The sequence below is a fragment of the Rana temporaria genome, chromosome 9, assembly GCF_905171775.1.
Source record: "Rana temporaria chromosome 9, aRanTem1.1, whole genome shotgun sequence".
Taxonomy (NCBI): Eukaryota; Metazoa; Chordata; class Amphibia; order Anura; family Ranidae; genus Rana; species Rana temporaria.
This window is the reverse complement of record NC_053497.1, coordinates 137,252,611-137,277,498: the sequence shown is the minus strand read 5'-3', so window position 1 is coordinate 137,277,498 and position 24,888 is coordinate 137,252,611. Positions and strand designations below refer to the sequence as shown.

Here is a 24,888-nt window from a genome sequence, read left to right as displayed (position 1 = left end):
CTGAGACGCCAGCCAACAGCGGGTTTTCAGCCTTGGCTGTACTTCTCCTTTAAACCCAAAACAAGTGCTTTCTCTCAATTTAATTTTGCAGCAGGTCAACAGTAGGACAAACTAACCAGTGATGTTACTTCATATATGTGTCCAATGTCCAGGTTTAAATGATTTGAGAAGACAGGGCCAAGCTTTCCTTTTGGAACCAAGCTTGAGCGTTGAATATAAAATTCAGCTGTCTGTATGTCTGGACCTCGAAAAACTCTGATATGCAGTTTTCACTACAACTCTGCCCATACATTTCTTCTTTGTATACTCAGTTTGAAATTCCCCAGATGACAGGTTTACTTTATGGTCCTCATAGGTGGGTTATTCCTACTAAATCGGCTGAAATTTGAGCCATGGCTGACCCTGCAAGCATCAACCTGGCACAACAAAACTTGATTGAGAAATCAACTGAACCAGGTGGAATATGATCAGCCTAAAGGCACGTACACAGGATCGGATTTTGCGACAGGAATGGTGTGATAGCAGGCTTTTGTTGGAAAGTCTGACCGTTTGTATGCTCCAATTGTCAGATTTTCCGACAACAAATGTGCAATGTCGGATTATCCGATCGTGTGTAAACAAGTCTGTCAGAAAAAAATTCAAAAATACAAACACGATTCTCAGAAGCAATGCTAACTATAGCACGTATTTGTTGGCAAACAAAGTTTTGCTGTCTGTATGCAGAACAAGTTCATGGCCAATGCCCTTCAGACAAAAGTCCTACGATTTGTCCGACGGAAATCCAATCGTGTGTATGAGGCTGAACAGTAACTGCATTCTATCAGATGCAGTGACTGTACAGCAGTGGCAGGCTGTTAAGGCAGCAGCCCATATAAAAAGGGCCAACAGTGAAGACTGCCCCATCAACACTGTTAGCATGGAGCAGGGAAAAGATTTCCTCTGAACCCAAAAAAAAAAAAAAAAACGAGCCATGTACAGCCTTTAGAAAGCATGTTCCTATGAACAGCTTGTAATAATTTTGACTCTAATCTCACTGCCAATGGAAACACTGAACTCTCTACAGTAGTAACTGGAAGTCAGAGACCACATAACATAGGTTTTCTAGGCTAAAGGCAGCCATAGATGGATCGAAAACTGGCTAGTTCAGCAGGAAGCAGCCTTTGATTTGATTCATCTATGGGCAGGGTGATTGTACTGAAATCGATTTATGGATCAACTTCTGTGCAACCAGCCTGACAAGATTTTTTGCATGAAATCACTGCTGACAGTTATATAGTCACTAGCACCATTTTCTGCTGGCAGGAATGCGTCCCCTCCAGCAGAGTACAACAGGGCAGCAGGATTGATTCCCCCACATCAACACCAGGGAAACATATTTATTTTCTTCCACCACAGGTGAGAATGGTACGATCTATGGCTTGCTTAGTTCGTTTACAGCAAGAAAAAGCCTTTATTTTAACACTAAAATCATGTGGATTGTGGTCCGATGTGAGATATGTATGTGACCGGGTCAAGTTTGCAGGAAATTATATAAACTTACCAGGTAAGTTGAGAAGCCATCATTCTTGGTCCTGTCTAAGCTAAATCCAAACTGCATGAAAAAAAAAAAAATACAGTATTGTGTAAAGTGTGCATTAACAGAGATGGATTCACATACAAGATGAATAGATATTTAGAAATAAAAAGTGTGGATTTCCCTCTGTTAAAGAATAAGTATAATAAACAATGAAAAAAAACACACACACACACAAGCTCATTTGATAAAATCCAGACAAATTCACAAAGTATGCATATAAACAACACCTTTCACCTTCTGCCCCATTGCTTGCTATCCTATGATAGCTGTGCTGTTGCCTTCAACGGTCCCACTAGTCAGACCCATAAACCAACCGATCCAGGATGTGGTGATATCAAAGAAAGCATCTCTGACATTTCTTCATATACGAATACACCAAGGCTGGCTCATTATGTGCCAACACAGATGAGAAATGAGCATGCATATCTGAAGGCGCAGCTTTCCTTTATTGCGTAACATCCAAACACTGCAGCCAGCCTCTCTTCTATTTGGCATAATTACGTTTCCAAAGTATGTGTGTTGTAGGGAAATTATGATTTTAGGATGGCTGGCAGCTGATCCACTAGAAATGAGGGACAAAATAGCAATTCATTTTTATAGGTATTGCATAGATGAACTCGCTTTTTTGGAAGACTGCTGTAAAAAAATAAAAACAAAAATTATATACATCTCTTTTGTCCATCTAAAACTACTCTAGAACAGGATTTCTCAACCTTTTTACCTTGGTGGAACCCTTGGCAAAGTCTCAGGGAACCCCTGAAATAATCTTCAAATCAACAGTTACACATTGGTGCCATCAGTGAGCTGTTGAATTTTTTTTTAGAAATGGCATTAAATAATAATTCAATAAATATTAAAACTTACCTCCCTGATCTGATACTTGTGCTTGCTTCCCTGACAGGGGCAGTAGGACACATTAGATGCCCTAGGCCTGACTAAACTTGTGCACCCCCAATTTAAATATGACCCACCCCTTCCTGTCAAGACCACACCCCTTTCTGTTTTTCTGACATTTTTGAGTGAGGACACTAGTTCTGACGGCTTGGGGGGGGAATGGTTTTCCTTAATTTGAATAGATTTTCTCTCACTTCCTGAATGGTTTTCCTTAATTTGAATAGATTTTCTCTCACTTCCTGTTTGGCTATGGGGCAGGAAGGGAAATCTCTGCTAAGGGACAGGGATGGTAAAAAATAAACTGGCAGGGGCTATATAACCCTCCCTTAATCCAAACTGAAAGAGAAAAAAAAAAAGTGTTGCCTATAGTTCTACTCTAAGCACAACATTTCTGATAATTTGATGGAGAGGACTAAAAAGATATAATCATGCCAATGGTGCAGCAGAAAACATATAGCACAGTGAGGAAGGTTTGTGGTCCAGGATGATAGTACAGTTAAAATTAGAAGCAGCCACACACACACACACACACACACACACACACACACAGTTGCGGAATGCCAGCCGCCCGCATATTGGTAGCAGTGTTGCTGCTTTATGGGGGCGCTAGACTAAATTTCCTCTCAGCCCAGTCCGCCCCATAAGACTGCCACTACACCAACAGTGTAGCGTAAGCCGGCGGGGACTCTTTCTGTGCTGCCCCCCTGCAAAGTGCTGCCCTAGGCCTGGGCCTCGTTGGCCTAGGCCAGGATACAGCGTTGCCACTGCCTGCGAGTGATGGGAAGATTGCAGTAAAAACCTCTGTGGACCTCTCACAGGACTTTAACCCTAGTTGACAAACCATGTTGATAGGGTGATGGCACTGCAGGGAACAGTAAACAGACTGCACCAAGTCTTTCTTTTTTTTGCCCATATATATTTTAGCTTCACCATCCCTGCTTAAAACCTTAATTACAGTATCAACAGGAACTGAAAAATAAAGACTTTGTTCAGCGTGACACACAAGCCTTTCATAAGCGAGGTTAACGTGCATTTAAAAAGAACTCCGTTAAGCATTTAGTCATAACCACTCTATAATAAAACCTGTTTTTAATGGAACCTTGAAGAAAAAAAAATTAAAATGCAGTGACCACCCCTATCCAATATGTGCTTGCCCTCCACGCCAAGGAGTCCAGGAAGAGATTTCCCCAAGGAGAATTATCCAGGGAAGTCAGTCTGTACAATGTGACCAGAAAGTAAGAGGGCTTTTGCATACCCGTCTACTGACAAAACCAACACTAGACTGGTACCTCCATATTACAATTAAAATAATAACACTAAAAAGCACTTTTGCTCCTTTCTCAGTATAAAATTAATCTGAATTAAAAGATTAACATTAAACGAAATGTGTGTGTGGTGTCAGGGATCAGTCTTTGGATGGATGCCTAAGCATTTTTTAAGCAAGGAATGCATTAAAGTAAAAGATGTTTAGGCTTTAGAACCACTTTAAATGCTCCCTTTATAAGTTTCAGCAAAGCACATCACTTACCATTAAATTGCCCATATGGGTGAGGTCCTTATCCTTCACAGACAAGCTGGCGATGTTCACATTCATGGATCCATTAGTGAAGAAGCCAAATGTGTTGAGATGCACCTTCTGTCGCAAATCATCCTTCGATGGAGAAAAAAAAAAAAAAAAGTGTTTTAAAAAGTGCATCAGAACCCAAGAACAAATGCTTACCAATCCTTCAATGTGGTGGTTGAACTGGTTTTCTTTACCTTATGATCCATTTAGTAACAATTGCTGTCCTAGGATGACAACACTTGCACACTGTACTGGATCTATGTAGCAGCAGCCATATCACTCTAGGACAGGACGTCTCCCTCTCTCCTATACCCCATAACAAAGGGTAGGTTGTTCTGTAATTCATAGGTCAACTGGCCTGGGCTGATAACCCCACAGAAAGCACGAGACACAGGACAACACTGGATTTCTGGCAGAATCAACATGATTTTTTTGCACTCATTGATCAGATAAAACGCATTCAACGGTTTATATTTAAACAGCCCAAACGGGAGCAAATAGAGATGTTTTATTGTTAATACACGTGGCCAGCTGGAAATGTGAATGTTTGCTTTACATAATAAAGATACTCAATCTGCAGTGATAAAAAGGAGTCATCGGCTGTGAGAACGATGAAACCACAACGCAAGTGAAAATCCAGTTCTGGTAAAAGCATCATAAAGCCTTTGTAGGACCCTCTTTCCTACCTTGCGGCCAAAAAAAAAAAAAAAAAAAAAAATCTGCTTTTACAGGCATTTGAGCTTTTATTTTAGCTTGAAGAAGCTTGTACTTTTTTTGCACGTTTTTGAGCTTCTTTGAGCATATGTGTTTTTTTTCCCACAAGCCTTCCCTTAGGGACATTTTTCCTAATTTGTTTGTGCGTTTGAGCTTTTTCATGCTTATTTGTGCTTTTTTTTGCGTGTTTTCGGGCACTTAGGTGTCTTTTCTGCTTGACAGCTCCTCTCAAAAACTTGAGTTTGGTGGGGGTTTGATTCTGCCTGTAAACTCCTGAAAAAGCCCTAGTGCATAGGCGCCCAACCTGCGGGCCTCCAGCTGTTGCAGGACTACAAGTCCCATCATGCCTCAGCCTTCGGAAGTCATGCTTGTAACTGTTAGCTTTGCAATGCCTCATGGGACTTGCAGTTCCGCAGCAGCTGGAGAGCCACAGTTTGAGCCCTAGTGTGCATGAACACATTTGCTAACATGGAGAGGAGTTTTCAGGCAGAAACAAATGAGCTCAAAAAAGCTCTAAAGCTCTTCGAGCTGCAAAGTAAATGAGTCCTTAGTAGGCTTCCAAAGCCGACCTCTTCTGAGAATTCTAGCTACCTTTCTATCAGCTAATCGCCCAATCAATACTTTTTAAGCCACTGACATACAAGGACAAGTAAACAAACCAGGACTTCCAAAGTCACTTTCATTTCTAATCTGCATACATGTTATGGGTCGGTGACGTAGCCAGGCAAATGGAGATCTTAGAAGGAAGTCAGTTCAATACCAACCTAACCACAGATACAGCTTGGTCTGGCTGGAGGTCACAGCTCTAGCTGGCATTGTGGGTCACCGATGTCGCTATGCACGACTATCTCTTACCATAACCAGCCAGCAGTTCCACATGAATACAATCCCTGACTTGTTGGGTGCAGCGGATCCAGAATGATGTACAGAGAGCTACAGTTGTACCTTCCCATGTATCAGACAGAGATTGGACCAACAACTTTGATTCCATTGTAATATAAACCTCAAGGGCTCATTCACACAGGCCCTTGCCATGCCTTTTAAAAGCAGTTTGTGCTGAATCTCCTTTCAGAGGAAGGTTGACAGGCAATAAACCAGCTCCTCACTGCTTGTTTTAGGCCTTGTTCAGTTTTTCTGCATGCGTTCTGCAAAGGCACCAAAAAACGATTTCTCTCTATGTGCCCTATTCACACCACAATACTGGTATTGTGTGCAGATTATTTCTGTGCAGGAATCTGCACGAAAAAAAAAAAAAAAAAAAAAAGACATGATATTCACGTGTGAATAGGGCACCTAACCGACGCGCATGAAAAGTATGTGAATGTGCATAAGAACTGACTGAAGTGAAATCTGCGTGGCTTTCCCCATCAGATTTCATGCATACTTTACACATGGTTGCAATGCAGTTGGTGGGACTCTTCACTTGAATGGGTTGTGATCGAGGCAGTAAAGCTGAAGTTTAACCACTAGTCGACCAGCTCACTCAGATATACTGCAGCAGGTCGGCTCTCCTGCGAGAACCGAAGTACCTTCACGACGGTTCGTGCAAGGAGGATAGTGGGGGAGCGTGCTCGACGTCTGCCGGTGACCCACGAACGCAGCCAGGAAAGGCAGAATGGGGAACTGCCTTTGTAAACAAGGCAATTCCCGTTCTGACAGATGACATGACAGATCTACTGCTCCCAGTGATTGGGAAAAGAGATCTGTCATTTTCCAGTAAGCCCATCCCCTCTACAGTAAGAACACGCTAAGGGAACACAGTTTTCCCCTTGATCGCCCCTTAGTGTTAACCCCTTCCCTGCCAGTGACATTTTTACATTGATCAGTGCTATAAAAAATGCACTGATCAATACAAGAATGTCACTGGGACCCAGAAAGTGTAATTTGGGGTCAGATTTGTTCGCTGCAATCCCCCTGAAAAAAAAAAAAAAAAAAAAAAAAAAACACAGATCGCCGCCATTGCTATTAAAAAAAAAATAAAAAAAGTCCCTAAATCTATCCTATAGTTTGTAGACGCGATAACTTTAATCAAAAATATGTAGAATATATAATCTGCCTAAACTGATGAAAACATTTTTTTAGATATATTTATTTATCTTTTGAAAATAGCAAAAAGATAAACATTTTTTCCCAAAATTGTTTTGTTTTTTTTTGTTTATAGCGCAAAAAATAAAACAGAGGTGGTTAAATACAACCAAAAGAAAGCTCCATTTGTGGGTAAAGACATACATTTTGTTTGGGTACAACGTCGCACACCCACGCAAGTGTCAGTTGACTGGTTAAGCTAGGGCTCGACAATTCCCGGTCGCCAGGGCAATTAGAAATATCGTCCTGGCGACTTGGCTTGGAAAGTGGGCAAAAAAACAACAACATTTTGTTCCATAGGACCGGCGCTCCGCGGACTAGGCCGAAGCCGCGGCCTCGCCTAAAACATCCCAGGATCGATGTTTTAGGTGAGGCCGCGGCTTCGGCCTAGTCTTTTTTTTCTTAAAGGACTAATGAAATTTTTTTAAAACTACTGATGTAATGTTATATTTATGGGTGGAACTCCACTTTAAGCTTTGACAATAAAGCCTGGAAGCCGATTGGTTTCTATGAAGAGCTGCACCAGTATTTGCACTCCCCAGTTTTAGTAAAGCAACCCCATTGTGAGGCAGGGTATTGTTTCAGGATGCCCTGTACAGCACTCTGGCCCCTATGATGTGCCTGCATCAACTTCACTGTATTGAAATGGGGCAAGATGATGAATATGAGTTCCCCTCTGTGGAAAAAATACATAAAAATATTGAGTTCCCTACTTGCATGTATTACATGAATAGCCCTATGGGCGGCAAATATAATTAAGGCAATTTAGGCTGCAAGTTCTAAAGTTGTTCCTCCCCATGAAATGCAATAATTGGTCTGAAAGCACCAAGATGGCCGCATCTGATACAATCAGAAACCGCCATCTATCTGGCCACCTGCGAAGACAGCATCAAAACTCCTCTGAAGAGCAGTGGGCTGGCTCTTCAGAAGAGTTATGGGATTATAACAATGTCCTAATAGAACTCTGGAGGAATGGGTGTTGATAGGCTAACTGCTATTACAAACAAACCACCATAGGTAAGGCCCACATGTGACGCTGAGCCTCCGTGACAAAGAACAGAAATGCAATGAATGAAAGGGATGAACCAGGAAGAGTCAGGCTGGGGAGGTTCAATCTCGGTACAGAGGAGGAGCCGGTACAACTGTGCAACAGTACAACTGAAAGGAAAGCTGGAGTTCTGCTTTTACTGGAAACACAACACAGTACTGGACAAGCTGCCACTTACAACACATTACAAAAACAGGTGTACATTTAGAGCTGCACGATTCTGGGAAAAATGAGAATCTCGATTCTTTTGTATAAAATGAAGATCACGATTCTCAAAAATGTATTGAAAGTTATTTTCAACCCAAAACGGAGCTTATGTGCTTAACCACTTGCTTACTGGGCATATATACCCCGTTCCTGCCCATGTGAAATTTCAGCTTCAGGCACTGCGTCGCTTTAACTGACATTTGCGCGGTCGTGCGACGTGGCTCCCAAACAAAAAATTTACGTCCTTTTTTCCCCCCACAAATAGAGCTTTCTTTTGGTGGTATTTGATCACCTCTGTGGTTTTTATTTTTTGCGCTAAACAAAAAAAAAGGACAATTTTGAAAAAAAACACACAATATTTTTTACTTTTTGCTATAATAAATATCCCAATTTAAAAAAAAAAAAAATTCTCAGTTTAGGCCGATACGTATTCTTCTATGTATTTTTGTTAAAAAAAAAAAATCGCAATAAGTGACTGGTTTACGCAAAAGTTCTAGCGCCTACAAAATAGGGGACAGAATTATGATTTTTTTTTTTTACTAGCAATGGTGGCGATCTGCGATTTTTATTGGGACTGCGACATTATGGCGGACAAATAGGACAGTTTTGACACATTTTTGGGACCATTCACATTTACACAGCGACCAGTGCTATAAATATGCACTGGTTACTGTATAAATGTGACTGGCAGGGAAGGGGTTAACACTAGGGGGTGAGGAAGGGGTTAAATGTGTGCTCTGCATAGTGTTTCTAACTGTGGGGGGAGGTGACCGATCTGTGTCCCTATGTACAAGGGACAAACCATTGGTCTCCTCTCCCTGACAGGACGTGGATGTGTGTTTACACACACAGATCCACGTCCTTGTCTGTGTATCCGCCGATCGCGGGTACCTGGCGGACATCACAGCCACCAGGCATGCGCATCGGCACTTCAGTGATGCAGTGGGCGCTCGTGCGCACCCCCCCCCCCCCCCAATGGCCGGAGGACGTCTAGAGATGTCCTCCCGGCAATTGAGAGCCACCTTGTGGCCTCCTTTTGTCAATTGCCGGGATGTCAAGTGGTTAAATACAGAATTTGTAAATCTGACGGACTGTTTACATGTTAAATTTTAAAAGCCGCAGCAAACCTGCTGACCTTACATGCTTGCTAATGTGACAGAACACCTCTGATCTTCTCATTTAATTAAATGTGAAAACCAGAGGTGTTCTGTCACATTAGCAAGCATGTAAGGTTTGCTGCTGCTTTTAAAATGTAAACAGTCCGTTGGATTTCCAAATACTGTATTTACGCACATAAGCTCTGTTTTGTGTTGAAAATAACTGTGAAATCTAAAACTCCGTTGGGTGTAACAAGATGTCCGCTTGCCCCCTTCTCGCTCTATCATTACTGTGCAGGAGTGTGGGGTGGAGCAAGATGGCGGGTACGAAACATCACTTCCTGACGAGACAGCCGCCGCCGGGTGTACCAAGATGGCCGCCGCTCTGTAGCTAGGCCGAAGCCGGGGACTTTCCAATGGCCGCACCCGAGTAGCGGTACCGCTCGATCGGCGCCATTTGCGTTCCACGCTGGATGCGGGGGGGGGGGGGGGGGGGGGGGGTGAATCGAGATCAGCTCTATGTACAGTGCTTGGAAAAAGAATTCATACCCCCTTGAAATTTTCCACATTTTGTCATGTTACAACCAAAAGCATAAATACATTTTATGTGACAGCCCAACACAAAGTGGTGCATAATTGTGAAGTGGAAGGAGAATGATAAATGATTTTCCAAATTTTTTTACAAATACCGTATTTGCCGGTGTATAAGGAGAAAGGGCGTATAAGACGACCCCCTAATTTTACAGTTTAAGACTTTTTGCCTGTACTCACCGTATAAGACGACCCCTTCCGACGCTTCATATTTCTCCCTTCTGGAGCCATATTCTTCAGCATTTTTGATGGAGCCAATCACGTAGAGCGATGTATTCTATTAATGAATACAAAAAGCCTGCTTGGGATTGGCAGAGGCTGTAACTTCCTCAGCCCACGCCTCTCTGACTTTCAAAGCCAATCCGAGCAGTCTACTGTATGTAGCCTGCTCGGATTGGCAGAGGTTGTTACTCCAATCCTAGCAGGCTCTGTATTCATTTGAATACATTGCTCACCGGGATTGGCTAAGCGATATATACTGTATGTAGCCGAAGCAACATACAGTATTACTGCACATTCAACAGGCATCCGAGCAACTGACCCGGCGTATAAGACGACCCCTGCTTTTTCGCCAGTTTTTTTAAGTGTAAAAAAGGTAGTCTTATACACCAGCAAATATCTGAAAAGTGTGATGTGCATTTGTATTCAGCCCACTTTACCCTGATACTCCCAACTAAACTCTAGTCAATTAGTAAAACAGAGCACTGACTGGCATTTCCCTGGTGGTCCGGGGCAGGCATCGTGATCAGCCGTGATTGGACACAGCTCATCACGTGGTAAAGAGCCTCCCTCGGAGGCTCTTAGACCCCTTTCACACTGGGGCGTTTTTCGGGAGTTTTTTAGGCGCTTTGGCGTTTAAAAAAAGCCTGTAAAGCGCCTGAAAGAAGCCTCATCTGCAATCCCAATGTGAAAGCCCAAGTGCTTTCAGAGGCCTTTCACACTGCCAGCGCCCGAAAAACGCTGGTAAAGCGCTGCTAAGACCCCTTTCACACTGAGGCGCTTTTCAGGCGCTTTGGCGTTAAAAAAAGCTTCCTCAATGGGAAGGGGGCTTTAGGAGCGGTGTATTAACCGCTCCTAAAGCGCTGCAAAGAAGCTGCATGCAGGACTTTTTTTGACGCCCTGCCAGCTCAGCGCCTCAGTGTGAAAGCACTCAGGCTTTCACATTGGGATTGCAGATGCAGCTTCTTTCAGGCGCTTTTTTTTAACGCTAAGACCATTTTCACACTGGGGTGTTTTTCAGGCGCTTTAGTGTGAAAGCACTCGAGCTTTCACATTGGGATTGCAGATGCAGCTTCTTTCAGGCGTTTTACAGGCGCTTTTTTTAACGCTAAAGCGCTTGAAAAATGCCCCAGTGTGAAAGGGCCCTTACCGAGATCGGTGTAGCTGTGTGTCAGACTGACACACCGCACCACCGATCTGCGCGATGCGTGCCCCCCATGGGATGGCGGCGGACGTTATCCTGCTGGACGTCATACAACGTCCAGCACGATAACTAAACCACCGCCCTGACTGTCATTTTGCTATAGGCAGGGCGGGAAGTGGTTAAAGCAAGTTTAGGTTATGAAAAAAAAAATTCTAAGCTTTGAACATCTCATGGAGCTCCATCATCCGAAAATGGAAAGAGCATGGTACAACTGCAAACCTACCAAGACATGGCCGTCCACCTAAACTGACAGGCTGGGCAAGGAGAGCATTCATCAGAGAAGCAGCCAAGAGGCCCATGGTAACTCTGGAAGAGCTGCAGAGATCCACAGCTCAGGAGGGAGAATCTGTCCACAGGACAATAATTAGTCATGAGCTCCACAAATCTGACCTTTACAGAAAAGTGGCAAGAAGAAAGCAATTTTTGAAAGAAACCCAGAAGAAGACCCGTTTGTGAGAAGCCTTATGGGGGACACAGCAAACGTGGAAGAAGGTGCTCTGGTCAGATGAGACCAAAATTGAACTTTTTGGCCTGAAAGCAAAACACTATGTGTGGGGGAACACTGCACATCACCTATTTTTAAAGAGTAACTGTCATCTCTGTACGACAGTGGCTCCTCCCCGCTGTTGACCCACTGACGGTCCCACTCACTTTAATGAGATGGCTGACAGAACAGGGTGAGGGATGTGGTGGCAGCAGGTGAGTGGATGCCCGTTAAAAAGGCGCTGCCATGATGGATCTGAAAATGACAGGTGCTCGTTAAAATGTAAGGACTTAGGCTGGGTTCACACTACTACACTACTTTCATCCTACTTTGCTCTGTGTTCAATGTTTCCCTATGAGAGCGTCTTGTAGCGTCCTACACAAGTCGGTCCGACTTTGAAAATGCTCCCTGTACTACTTTTGGTCCTACATTGATCCTATTTCAGGCCCATTGAATATCATTGAAGTCGGACCAAAGTAGTATCCTGTTCATGAAAGTAGGATGGATGTAGGACCAATGTAGGATAAATGTAGGACCAATGTAGCAAAGTAGGATGAAAGTAGTGTAGTAGTGTGAACCCAGCCGTATTCTTGCTGGTAGTTAGAATCTTTAATATTTTCAAACAAAAAGGAAGATTTCCTATTTAAAAGAAGCGGTCAGGTTAGTAAAACAGCGATATCAGAATAGATTCAATCATACAGTTTGTAGTGTACATAGATTTGAAAAGCAATAGGATAAAGGAATATTGCTGAACTTTGTTTTATCTCATGGTTACTGTGAAATTGGGTAAATGCATCAATGCAGTGCATGTTCTCATCTTGCAGAGCTTGGATTCATTGAATAAGTTTACCAAAAATTTTAATATTGCAGAATATACAGCCTCATGCTACATAATTAAGCTCCAGTTTCATGCTGATTAAATTATTAATGCATCTAAAATAGAAAAACTATCTTTAGATAGATTTTTACTCCAAAAGCATTTTATTAAAATAAATTCGATAAAAAAAATTAAATAAAAATCTTTGATTTTTATCCACTCTGGATGGAGCCAAATACAGGGCAATCTTAAAAGAAAACGTGTTCGAGTCTGCCAAAGACTTGAGACTGGGGGCGGAGGTTCATCTTCCAACAGGACAACGACCTGAAACAAAGAGCCAGAGCTACAATGGAATGGTTTAGATCAGGGATCTTCAAACTACGGCCCTCCAGCTGTGGTGGAACTACACATCCCATGAGGCATTGTAAAACTCTGACATTCACAGACATGACTAGGCATGATGGGAATTGTAGTTCCTGAACAACTGGAGGGCCGTAGTTTGAAGACCCCTGGTTTAGATCAAAGCATACTCATGTGTTAGAATGGTTCAGTCAAAGTCCAGACCTAAATCACATTGAGAATCTGTGGCAAGACTTGAAAATTGCTGTTCACAGACGCTCTCCATCCAATCTGACAGAGCTTAAAGTGGAGGTTCACCCGTAAATAACGTTTTTTAACCTTAGATTCCTGCTCATTTTGTCTAGGGGAATCGGCTAGTTGTTTTAAAATCGAAGCTGTACTTACCGTTGTAGGGAGCGATCTTCTCCGCCGCTTCCGGGTATGGGCTGCGGGACTGGGCGTTCCTATTTGATTGACAGTCTTCAGACAGGCTTCTGATGGTCGCATCCATCGCGTCACGATTTTCCGAAAGTAGCCGATTGTCGGTGCGCAGGCGCAGTATAGAGCCGCACCGACGTTTGGCTTCTTTCGCCTACTTGTGACGCGATGGATGCGACCGCCGGAAGCCTGTCAATCAAAATAGGAACGCCCAGTCCTGAAGACCATACCCGGAAGCGGCGGAGAAGAACGCTCTCTAAAACAGTAAGTACAGCTTCGATTTTAAAACAACTAGCCGATTCCCCTAGACAAAATGAGCAGGAATCTAGGGGTAAAAATTGTTTTATGGGTGAACTCCCGCTTTAAGCTATTTTTCAAAAAAAGAATGGGCAAAAATATCCCTCCCTAGATGTGCATTCACATTTATTTGTAAAAAAAAAAAAATGTTATTATATATATATATATATATATATATATATATATATATATATATATATATATATATATATATATATATATATATATATTTTCCCTTCCACTTCACAATTATGTGTCACTTTGTGTTGGTCTATCTCACAAAAAATAAAATACATTGACATTTCTGGTTGTAACATTTCAAAAGTGGAACATTTCAAGGGGTATGAATATTTTTTCAAGGCACTGTAAAGAGCCCACAATGATCACACACTCTGATGTGTATTATAAGATAGTCCACGTAATCTACCTACCAAGATGGGTCTGTTGTCAATTACCCTTAACCATGAATCACCAAAGAGATACCCAAAGATCTCAGGACTTCTCAATACAAAAAAAACCTGTAAAACTACTTGTTAAACACACACACACACACACACACACAATCATAGCTGTTAAACAAACATTACAGATCCAGTCTCTATATTTCTTCCACTCTGACTTGCTGTGCTCATTACACAAACGCTTAACAATTACAGAGACCAATGTCAGCAGTGCCCAGGTGACAAGGAAAGTACAGGGAAACCCCAATTAATTAACGACCGTTTACTAAACTGTATCATAAATAATTCTAATTTTGTGAGAGGTTTTTACAGCTTTTTTTTTTTTTTTTTTAAACCTTGGTATCTATGACCCCCCCTCTTGCCCTCACCCATTTCCAGCCCACATGTGCCCCTTCAGTGTAGGCTGCGTGTCATTACTTTTTCCTTTTCTGAAAGTGACAACAGTGGGACATGCTTGCACCACCAGACGAGTATCCGACAGGGTGACAACACAGAAGAGTCATTGGAGGCAAGGACACAGAGTTGTCACAATATAACAAAAGGTGCCTGAACAAGACCTTCAACAGGACCACTGGGTATTACATAGTTACATACCGGTAGTTAGTCAGGTTGAAAAAAAGACACAAGTCCATCCAGTTCAACCACAAGAAAAAAAAATAAACAAAATAAAAAACAATCCCATACACTCAACTCCCTACCCACAGTTGATCCAGAGAAAGGCAAACAACCCCAGCAGAGCGTGAGATCCAATTTTCTACAGCAGGGGAAAAAATTCCTTCCTAATATACGCTACGCCGACGCAGCGTACAGATACAAGCACTGGATTCACAAAGCACTCGCCCCCAAATCTACGCTGGTTTCCTCGGCGTAAGCCAGCGTAGGTGGAAGTGGGCGTGAGCCATGCTAATGAGGCGTGACCCCATGTAAATGATGGACTGAGCGTCATAAACATAAGAATAACGTACGGCGCATGCGCCGTCCCGTGGACGCAGCCCAGTGCGCATAATCACGTCGGAACTACTCCCCAAGATACGCCGGATAACTGCCTACGACGTGAACGTAACCTACGCCCAGCCCATATCCACGTACTACGTAAACGACGGCTCTGTTTCCTGGTCCATACCTTTGCATGAGTTGCGCCTCCTATATGTGGAATAACTTCACGCCGGACGTACGCCTTACACAAACCGCGTATATTATGGGCCGGGCGAAAGCAAGTTCGTTAATCGTCGTATCTCCCTCATATGTGCATAGAAAATCAATGGGAGCGCCCCTTGCGGCCAGCGTAAATATGCGCCCACGATACACCGGCGTAGGAAAGTTACATCGTCGTATGCAGCCTATTTTCAGGCGTATCTCAGATTGTGGGCACGGCGCATAGATACGACAGCGCATAGATAGACTTACGCGGCGTATCTCGAGATACGTCGGCGTAAGTGCTTTGTGAATCCGGGCCTAAATGTTTCTTTTCCTTTGTCTGAATTTCTCACTTCCTGTTCCTCCTCAGTAAGGTGTTCAGTAAGCTGTTCTAAATGACTTACCACGGCTCAGATGATGGTGGAAAGCTTACTGAGGAGAAACAGGAAGTGAGAAATTCAAACAAAGAAAAAAAACATTTAGAAGGGAAATCAAAGGAAAAGGTAAGTGAACCAACAATGCACTAGTTTAAAGGAACCAATTTAGAAAATAAAAGACAAACCTTTACAACCCCTTTAAAGCACTTTACTGAGCTGTCCAGAACCACCTCTGGAGGGAGTCTATTACACATGTTCACAGCTCTTACTGTGAAGAAACCTTTCCGTATTTGAAGATGAAATCTCTTTTCTTCTATACATAAAGGCCCAGATTCACAGAGATCGGCGTATCTCTGTGCGGGCGTAACGTATCTCATTTACGTTACGCCGCCGCAAGTTTTTCAGGCAAGTGCTTTATTCACAAAGCACTTGCGTGTAAAGTTGCGGCGGCGTAACGAAAATCACCCGGCGGAATTCAAATTCGGCGGGTAGGGGGCGTGTATAATTTAAATGATGCGCGTCCCCGCGCCGAACGAACTGCGCATGTGCCGTCCCTAAAATATCCCAGCGTGCATTGCTCTAAATGACGTCGCAAGGACGTCATTGTTTTTGACGTGGACGTAAATTACGTCCAGCACCATTCACGGACGACTTACGCAAACGACGTAATTTTATAAATTTTCAAAACGGGAACGACGGCCATACTTAACATTGACTGCGCCTCATAGACCCAGGGGCAACTTTACGCCGGGAAAAGCCTAACGTAAACGTCGCAACTTTCCTGCGAGGCCGCGCTTACGTTTGGGAATTCGCGTATCTAGATAATTTGCATACTCGACGGGGAAATCGACGGAAGTGCCACCTAGCGGGCAAAAAAAAGATTGCAGTTAAGATCCGACGGCGTAAGAGACTTACGACTGTCGAATCTACTGAATATCTATGCGTAACTGATTCAATGAATCAGTCGCATAGATACGACGGCGCAAGGCAGAGATACGACGGCGTATCAGGAGATGCGCCGTCGTATCTCTTTTGTGAATCTGGGCCACAGAGTGCCCCCTTGTCCTCTGTGTTGACTGTAAAGTGAATAACTCAACACCAAGTTCATTATATGGACCCCTTATATATTTGTACATGTTGATCATATCCCCCCTTATTCTCCTCTTCTCAAGAGAATAAATTGCGTTCCTCTAATCTTTCCTCATAGCTGAGCTCCTCCCCTCCTGTCAGCATCCCATCCATGGTGTCTCCCCCCCCCTCCTGTCAGCGTCCCATCCATGGTGTCTCCCCCCCTCCTGTCAGCGTCCCATCCATGGTGTCTCCCCCCCTCCTGTCAGCATCCCATCCATGTTGTCTCCCCCCCACCTCCTGTCAGCGTCCCATCCATGGTGTCTCCCCCCCCACCTCCTGTCAGCGTCCCATCCATGGTGTCTCCCCCCCCCTCCTGTCAGCATCCCATCCATGGTGTCTCCCCCCCTCCTGTCAGCATCCCATCCATGTTGTCTCCCCCCCCCCTCCTGTCAGCGTCCCATCCATGGTGTCTCCCCCCCCTCCTGTCAGCATCCCATCCATGTTGTCTCCCCCCCACCTCCTGTCAGCGTCCCATCCATGGTGTCTCCCCCCCCCTCCTGTCAGCGTCCCATCCATGGTGTCTCCCCCCCACCTCCTGTCAGCGTCCCATCCATGGTGTCTCCCCCCCACCTCCTGTCAGCGTCCCATCCATGGTGTCTCCCCCCCCTCCTGTCAGCTTCCCATCCATGGTGTCTCCCCCCCCTCCTGTCAGCGTCCCATCCATGGTGTCTCCCCCCCCCTCCTGTCAGCGTCCCATCCATGGTGTCTCCCCCCCATGGTGTCTCCCCCCCCCTCCTGTCAGCGTCCCATCCATGGTGTCTCCCCCCCATGGTGTCTCCCCCCCCTCCTGTCAGCGTCCCATCCATGGTGTCTCCCCCCCCTCCTGTCAGCGTCCCATCCATGGTGTCTCCCCCCCCCCCTCCTGTCAGCGTCCCATCCATGGTGTCTCCCCCCCCTCCTGTCAGCGTCCCATCCATGGTGTCTCCCCCCCCCCCTGTCAGCGTCCCATCCATGGTGTCTCCCCCCCCTCCTGTCAGCGTCCCATCCATGGTGTCTCCCCCCCCCTCCTGTCAGCGTCCCATCCATGGTGTCTCCCCCCCTCCTGTCAGCGTCCCATCCATGGTGTCTCCCCCCCCCTCCTGTCAGCGTCCCATCCATGGTGTCTCCCCCCCTCCTGTCAGCGTCCCATCCATGGTGTCTCCCCCCCCCTCCTGTCAGTGTCCCATCCATGGTGTCTCCCCCCCCTCCTGTCAGCGTCCTATCCATGGTGTCTCCCCCTCCTGTCAGCGTCCCATCCATGGTGTCTCCCCCCCTCCTGTCAGCGTCCCATCCATGGTGTCTCCCCCCCCCTCCTGTCAGCGTCCCATCCATGGTGTCTCCCCCCCCCCTCCTGTCAGCGTCCCATCCATGGTGTCTCCCCCCCTCCTGTCAGCGTCCCATCCATGGTGTCTCCCCCCCTCCTGTCAGCATCCCATCCATGGTGTCTCCCCCCCTCCTGTCAGCGTCCCATCCATGGTGTCTCCCCCCCTCCTGTCAGCGTCCCATCCATGGTGTCTCCCCCCCTCCTGTCAGCGTCCCATCCATGGTGTCTCCCCCCTTAGTGCCTCTCTCTCCTGCCAGTGACCCCCTCATCATTCCTCCCCCTGTCAGTGTCCGGGGCCTCCAGTCATCCCGGTAGTCAGGCTCCTCCTTACCCTGCCTACCACCCCTCCGCCGCCCTTACCTTCAGAGTGAGGTGGTGGACCCGGGCCTGGCACACAGACACAAGGAACAGTACAATAAAAGCCACCAGCCCCGAGCAGAACGTACTGCGCAGCGCCATGTTTATTCCAGCATCAGCATCCCTCTCACTTCCGGGAGTTGATCCCTCCCCCCAGTCACATGACAGCCGCTGCCCGACCACACGAGTCTCAGACCCGACGATGATGTCAGCCGCACAACCCGGAGGTGATGGTTGGAGCGCGTGTCAGTGCAGTGAGGGGGAGAAGCGGATGATCACGTGGTGTAGCAAGCGGCGCGCTCTGCTCACTAGTTAGGGGGGCGGGGCCGTACACTCACACAGGGGCGGAGTCACATTGTGTAGGTTGGCGCATGCGTACAGTTCTAGACATAGACTGGTGACTGGGGCTGTATTCATATACAGTACATTCATTTAATTTAATTTCATTTCATTTCATTTCCTGCTTTCCAGGAAGTTTTCTGGATGATGCAAAAGGTCAAAATAAGAATAAAAAAAGTAAACTTTGGTAAAAATGGGAGTAAATAGCAGAAGCTGTTCCCCACATGAATATATGTGAGGGGTGTGAGGTGAGGAGAGGTGTACAGCCAAACATTGCCTGGGCCTTTCTGGTGTATGGCCTGTTGGCCTCATTCACACCTGAGCAATTATCTGCTTGAAGCTCCAAAACGCTGGAGGAGAAAAAATCTATTATTCTCTATGGAGATGGTTCACATTTCCTCTCCATGTCACCTAAAGCCAAACGCCTGAAGCTGTTCTGGAGTTTTTTTTTGTCACTTGAATTGGTCAGATTTGGGTGTTTTTGTCGCGTTTGTATTCCCCCCTGTCAGTGTCCCCTCCATAGTCTCCCCCCTCCTCCTGCCATGTCCCCTTCGTAGCCTCCCCCCCCTCCTCCTGTCAGTGTCCCCTCCATAGCCTCCCCCTCCTCCTGTCAGTGTCCCTTCCATAGTCTCCCCCTCCTCCTGTCAGCGTCCCTTCCATAGTCCCCCTCTCATCCTGTCAGCGTCCCCTCCATAGTCCCCCCTCCTCCTGTCAGCATCCCCTCCATATAGGGTTGCCACCTCATCCCTTTAAAACCGAACACGTATTATTACACAGGTTCTGTGGCTAATTAAGGTGGTAATTAGACTCATTTGGTGCCTTACCTGCATTAAATTAGCCTCAGAACCTGTGTAATTCATATGTGTTCGGTTTTAAAGGGATGAGGTGGCAACCCTACCTCCATAGTCTCCCCCCCTCCTCCTGTCAGTGTCCCCTTCATAGTCCCCCCCCTCCTGTCAGCGTCCCCTCCATAGTCTCCCCCCTCCTCCTGTCAGCGTCCTCTTAATAGTCTCCCCCCTCCTCCTGTCAGCGTCCCCTCCATAGTCTCCCCCCTCCTCCTGTCAGCGTCCTCTTAATAGTCTCCCCCCTCCTCCTGTCAGCGTCCTCTCCATAGTCTCCTCCTCCTCCTGTCAGCGTCCCTTCCAGAGCTTCCCCCTCCTCCTGTCAGCGTGCCCTCCATAGTCCCCCCTCCTCCTCCTGTCAGCGTCCCCTCCATAGTCTCCCCCCTCCTCCTGTCAGCGTCCCCTTCCATAGTCCCCCCTCCTCCTGTCAGCATCCCCTCCATAGTCTCCCCTCCTCCTCTTGTCAGCGTCCCCTTCATAGTCCCCCCTCCTCCTGTCAGCATCCCCTTCATAGTCCCCCCTCCTCCTGTCAGCGTCCCCTCCATAGTCTCCCCCCTCCTCCTGTCAGCGTCCCCTCTCATCCTGTCAGCGTCCCCTCCATAGTCCCCCCTCCTCCTGGCAGCGTCCCCTCCATAGTCTCCCCCCTCCTCCTGTCAGCGTCCCCTTCATAGTCTCCCTCCTCCTCCTGTCAGCTTCCCCTCTATAGCCTCCCTCTCCTCCTGTCAGCGCCCCCTCCATAGTCCCCCCTCCTTCTGTCCGTGTCCCCTCCATAGTCTCCCCCCCTCCTCCTGTCAGTGCTCTCCACCCCTGTTCTCCCCCCATGCTGTCCACCCCTGTTCCCACCCAGTGGTCTCCACCCCTGTCCCCCCCCGCCAGTGCTCTCCATTCCTGTTCTCCCCTGTGCTGTCCACCCCTGTTTCCCCACCCAGTGCTGTCCACCCCTGTCCCCCCCAGTGGTCTCCACCCCTGTTCCCCCCTGTGCTGTCCACCCCTGTTCCCCCCCAGTGCTCTCCACCCCTGTCCCCCTCCAATGCTCTCCACCCTTGTCGTCCCCCCAGTGCTCTCCACCCCTGTCGCCCCCAGTACTCTCCACCCCTATCCCCCACAGTGCTCTCCACCCCTGTTCTCCCCCCGTGCTGTCCACCCCTGTTCCCCCCCAGTGGTCTCCACCCCTGTCCCCCCCGCCAGTGCTCTCCATTCCTGTTCTCCCCTGTGCTCTCCACCCCTGTTCTCCCCCCGTGCTGTCCACCCCTGTTCCCCCCCAGTGGTCTCCACCCCTGTCCCCCCCGCCAGTGCTCTCCATTCCTGTTCTCCCCTGTGCTGTCCACCCCTGTTCCCCCCCCCCAGTGCTCTCCACCCCTGTCCCTCCCAGTTCTCTCCATTCCTGTTCTCCCTTGTACTGTCCACCCCTGTTTTCCCCCCCTGCCCCCCCCCAGTACTCCCCACCCCTGTTTTTTTTGCCCCCCCCCCAGTGCTCTCAAGCTCCACTCATCGCTCTCCAGCCCCCCAGTGCTCTCCACCCCTGTTCTTTTTGGCTCCCCCTCCAGCACTCTCCGCTCCCCACCCCTGTACTCTCCACTCCCCCTGCACTTTGCCCCCACCCACGTGCTCTCCAACCCCGCCAGTGCTCTCTTCGCTCACCCCTGCATTTTGTCCCCACCCATGTGCTGTCCAACCCCGCCAGTGCTCTCCGCTCCCCCCTGCATTTTGCCCCCACCCATGTGCTCTCCAACCCGCCAGTGCTCTCCGCCCCCCCATAGTGCGCTCCAGCCCCCCGTACTTTCCACCCCTGTTTTTTCTGGCCCCCACTGGTGCTCTCAAGCTCCCCCCATTGCTCTCCTCTCCCCAGTGCTCTCCACTCCCCCCTGCTCTTTGTACCCCCCCAGTGCTCTCCAGCCCCCGTGCTCTTCACCCCTGTTCTTTCTCCCCCCCCAGTGCTCTCAAGATCCCCCCAGTGCTCTTTACAGTCCCCTTAGTGCTCTCCAGCCCCCCCTCTCAGCCTCCCGTGCTCTCCACCCCAGTTCCTTTTGGCTCCCCCTGGTACTCTCAAGCCCCCCCCAGCGCTCTCCACTCCCCACCCCTGTGATCTCCACTACCACCTGCTCTTTGCCCCCACCCATGTGCTCTCCAACCGCACCAGTGCTCTCCGCTCTCCAGCTCCCACCCAGTGTTCTCACTTCCCCAGGACCAGAGGACAGGCGGACTGGGGGCAGAAAATGAGGACGGCTGAAGGTGCAGGTGGCCAGGGACCTCTCCATCTCACAGCAAACAGATCCGCTGGGAGGAGCGCTGTCCCTATCCAATACGAGTACAGACCCAGCCTGCTGATGGCGATCATGGATATCCTGCTGGCATGGAAGGTACTGTACCAAGCATCAACAACACACCTTCCCACAGACAGGGACTGCAGACATGGGGCATAAGAGGGGTTGCAATGATGGGCACAGTGAGGCTACATTCATGGGCACAGTGAGACTGCATTCATGGGCACAGTGAGACTGCATTTGATGGGCACAGTAAGGCTGCAATGATGGGCACAGTGAGGATGCAGAGATGGGCACAGTGAGGCTACAATGATGGGCACAGTGAGGCTGCAATGATGGGCACAGTAAAACTGCATTTATGGGCACAGTGAGGCTGCAATGGTGGGCACAGTGAGGCTGCAATGGTGGGCACAGTGAGGCTGCAAGGGTGGGCACAGTGAGGCTGCAATGGTGGGCACAGTAAAGCTGCATTTGATGAGCACAGTGAGGCTGCATTTATGGGCACAGCGAGGCTGCATTTGATGAGCACAGCGAGGCTGTAATGGTGGGCACAGTGAGACTGCATTTGATGAGCAAATTGAGGCTGTATTTGATGAGCACAGTGAGGCTGCATTTGATGGGCACTGATGAGGCTGCATTGAGCTATTGTATCATGTCTGCCTCTGACCATCTCCTGTATCATGTCTGCAGTCTCTGAGGGAGTCTGGAGAGGAGTCAAGAGTGGGAGCACCGCCAGGATGGGGGTCATGGGAACAGTCAAATGTGTGTGGACTATGGAGAGGAGACTACTGTATATAGGATAAAACCAGAGCCAACGAGCTGGAGCCCACTGACTGAGCCCTGCACAGTGCACCTGAGAGGAGGTCAGTGACAGCACCGCTAGGCCAGTCTGAGGGGGGGGGGTCACTGATGTAAGGGGGAAGTGAATACGATAATGTAAGGGGGCACTGATATAAAGGTTTCCCCCCTATATCAGTAACCCACCCCCTTACCTTAGTGTATTCTTTCTGCGGAAAATGGTCCCTCCGGCGTTCTGAGTTCCTGGGGTCCCCCTTGATGATTGACCACTTTTAACTGAAATTTGCTTTTATAAATATAAATTAGTATACAAACGCTGGGATGGTGGCGCTGCTGAACCGATTAGGTTTAAAAAGATAGTGGGTGTCCTTTATTATTTAAACAAGTGTTGGGTAACCTGTATAAGGGCTTAATCCAATAAATGTGGACTCCCTATAGACACACACTGAAAAAAATTGAAGCGTATGTAGGTTGCCCCGTTAATAGTGCCAAATAGAGCTTGCTGCCAAGTGAGTGATTAGTTTTTGGACCTCCACCATGGGTTGGTATCCAATTGTGTTAAAAAAGGTCAAAAAATGAAAAACAATGAAAGAAACATACAATTCAGGTCAGGACCCTATGCAGGCCAGCAATTCAGATCAGGACCCTGTGTAGGCCAGAAATTACAGGGTGAGCCTGTGATCCAAATGTGCTCAAATGTGACTCAATCCCTAATGTCCTTAGACAAAAACCTTTGATTGGGCTCCTGATTCCTAAGGAGCATCAGCAAAATCAGTGTGATAATAACGCCAAGTGCACAGAATCGATAAACTCCAATGGCCTCCGTTGGCTCCCAATAAAAGTGTATTAGGTAGATTCAGGTAGAGTTAGGCTGACTTAACTCAGAATCTACGCCGACTTATGTTTAAGCGTATGCTGAAACAGAGATACGCTTAAACATATCTAAGAAAGGACGGCTTGCGCCGTCCTATCTTAGATTGCAATATTTTGGATGGCCGCTAGGTGGCGCTTCCATTGGGGTCGGCGTAGAATATGTAAATGAGTTGATACGCCGATTCACAAACGTACGCCCGGCCGCCGCAGTCGATTTACGCCATTTCCGTAAGGCATTAGCAGGCCTAAAGTTATTCCATCTATTAGGTGGAATAACAATGTTAAAGTATGGCCGCCGTTCCCGCCGCGAGATTCAAATTTTTTACATCGTTTGCGTAAGTCGTCCGCGAATCTGGATTTACGTCGTTTACGTCCACGTCGAAATCAATAGGCCCGTGCGGTGTACTTAGCCGCAATGCACACTGGGAAATGTAGGCGCCCGGCGCATGCGCAGTTAAGAAAAAAACGTAAAAAACGTGAGGTCAAGCCTCATTACCATAAAACACGCCCCTCTCCAACACATTTGAATTTGGCGCCCTTACGCCCACCAGCTTTAGGCTACGCCGCCATATATTACCAGGCAAGTACATTGAGAATCATGTACTTGCCTAGCTAACTTACGGCGGCGTAGCCTAAACACGCTAAGCTACGCCGCCGTAACTTTAATCTACCTATATGTGAATTAAATTAATTCCTTGTGAATAGGTGATGTGTGGGATGTGGTATCAGATGTGTGGTCAGGACACTGTGCAGGTCAGCAGGTTAAGGCTTATGGTTGTGGCCAAAAGATTAGGTCTAAAATGGCAATAATTTCCCCAAGGGGCCCCTATCAATTCCCACAGCCTATTGAGTGAAAGCAAATCCACAAAGTATTACAGACAACAGTGACGGACTAATCATGTCCTCAATTATCCAAAATAGAAAAAAGGAAATAAAAATGAAAATAAAAATTAAATAACAATGACAATCCCCCCTAGCAGTGCTACAGTCCACAAAGATAAATCTATGAGCACTAAGGGTTCCACTAGTCCTGATAGAGAAAGTGGGGTCAAAGTTCAGACATCAAAAGCAATCTCTGGAAACAAGATATAGCAGAATATCTGTATAGTGACTTCAAGTGCCGATCCCTCACAGATCAATATTCAGTGACTGTTGTGCTCCCCCGCTTAGGTCCCCACTCACCAGATGTCGGTACCCCTGAGGGGCAAAGGGCGATAGGTGGGGGTACCTTGGTCTCTCCTGTTGCACAGTGCTCTGTGTTGGATCCCAGGCGGTGCAGTTTCTCAGAGATGTAGAAAAGCGTATACATAGCGTAATATGTTTTAAAAAATCCAAAAAATACATTTAATTAGGAAAAGATTAAAAAGGTATAGTGGAGATAACTCCACTGCAGGTCCCAGAGACACCTGGGTTCCTCCCAAATAAAAAACTA

The 24,888-nt window shown here is 47.2% G+C and overlaps 1 protein-coding gene across 5 annotated transcripts in view; it reads right to left on the bottom strand.

Moving 5' to 3' along the window:
- GPR107 (G protein-coupled receptor 107) overlaps window positions 1–18,603 on the bottom strand; it is a 156,075-nt gene extending 137,472 nt beyond the window's left edge. For 3 of the 5 annotated variants that reach the window (XM_040324639.1, XM_040324640.1, XM_040324641.1), the window contains exons 1-3: window positions 18,344–18,603; window positions 3,999–4,121; window positions 1,541–1,591 (exon numbers count right to left, since the gene is read on the bottom strand). In XM_040324639.1, coding sequence (XP_040180573.1) covers window positions 1,541–1,591; window positions 3,999–4,121; window positions 18,344–18,442 — 273 coding nt within the window. In that variant the 5' untranslated portion in view covers window positions 18,443–18,603. The remainder of the gene's footprint in view (window positions 1–1,540; window positions 1,592–3,998; window positions 4,122–18,343) is intronic. The other 2 variants (XM_040324642.1, XM_040324643.1) reach the window with 2 other exon arrangements.
- Between the last annotated feature and the right edge of the window lie 6,285 nt (window positions 18,604–24,888).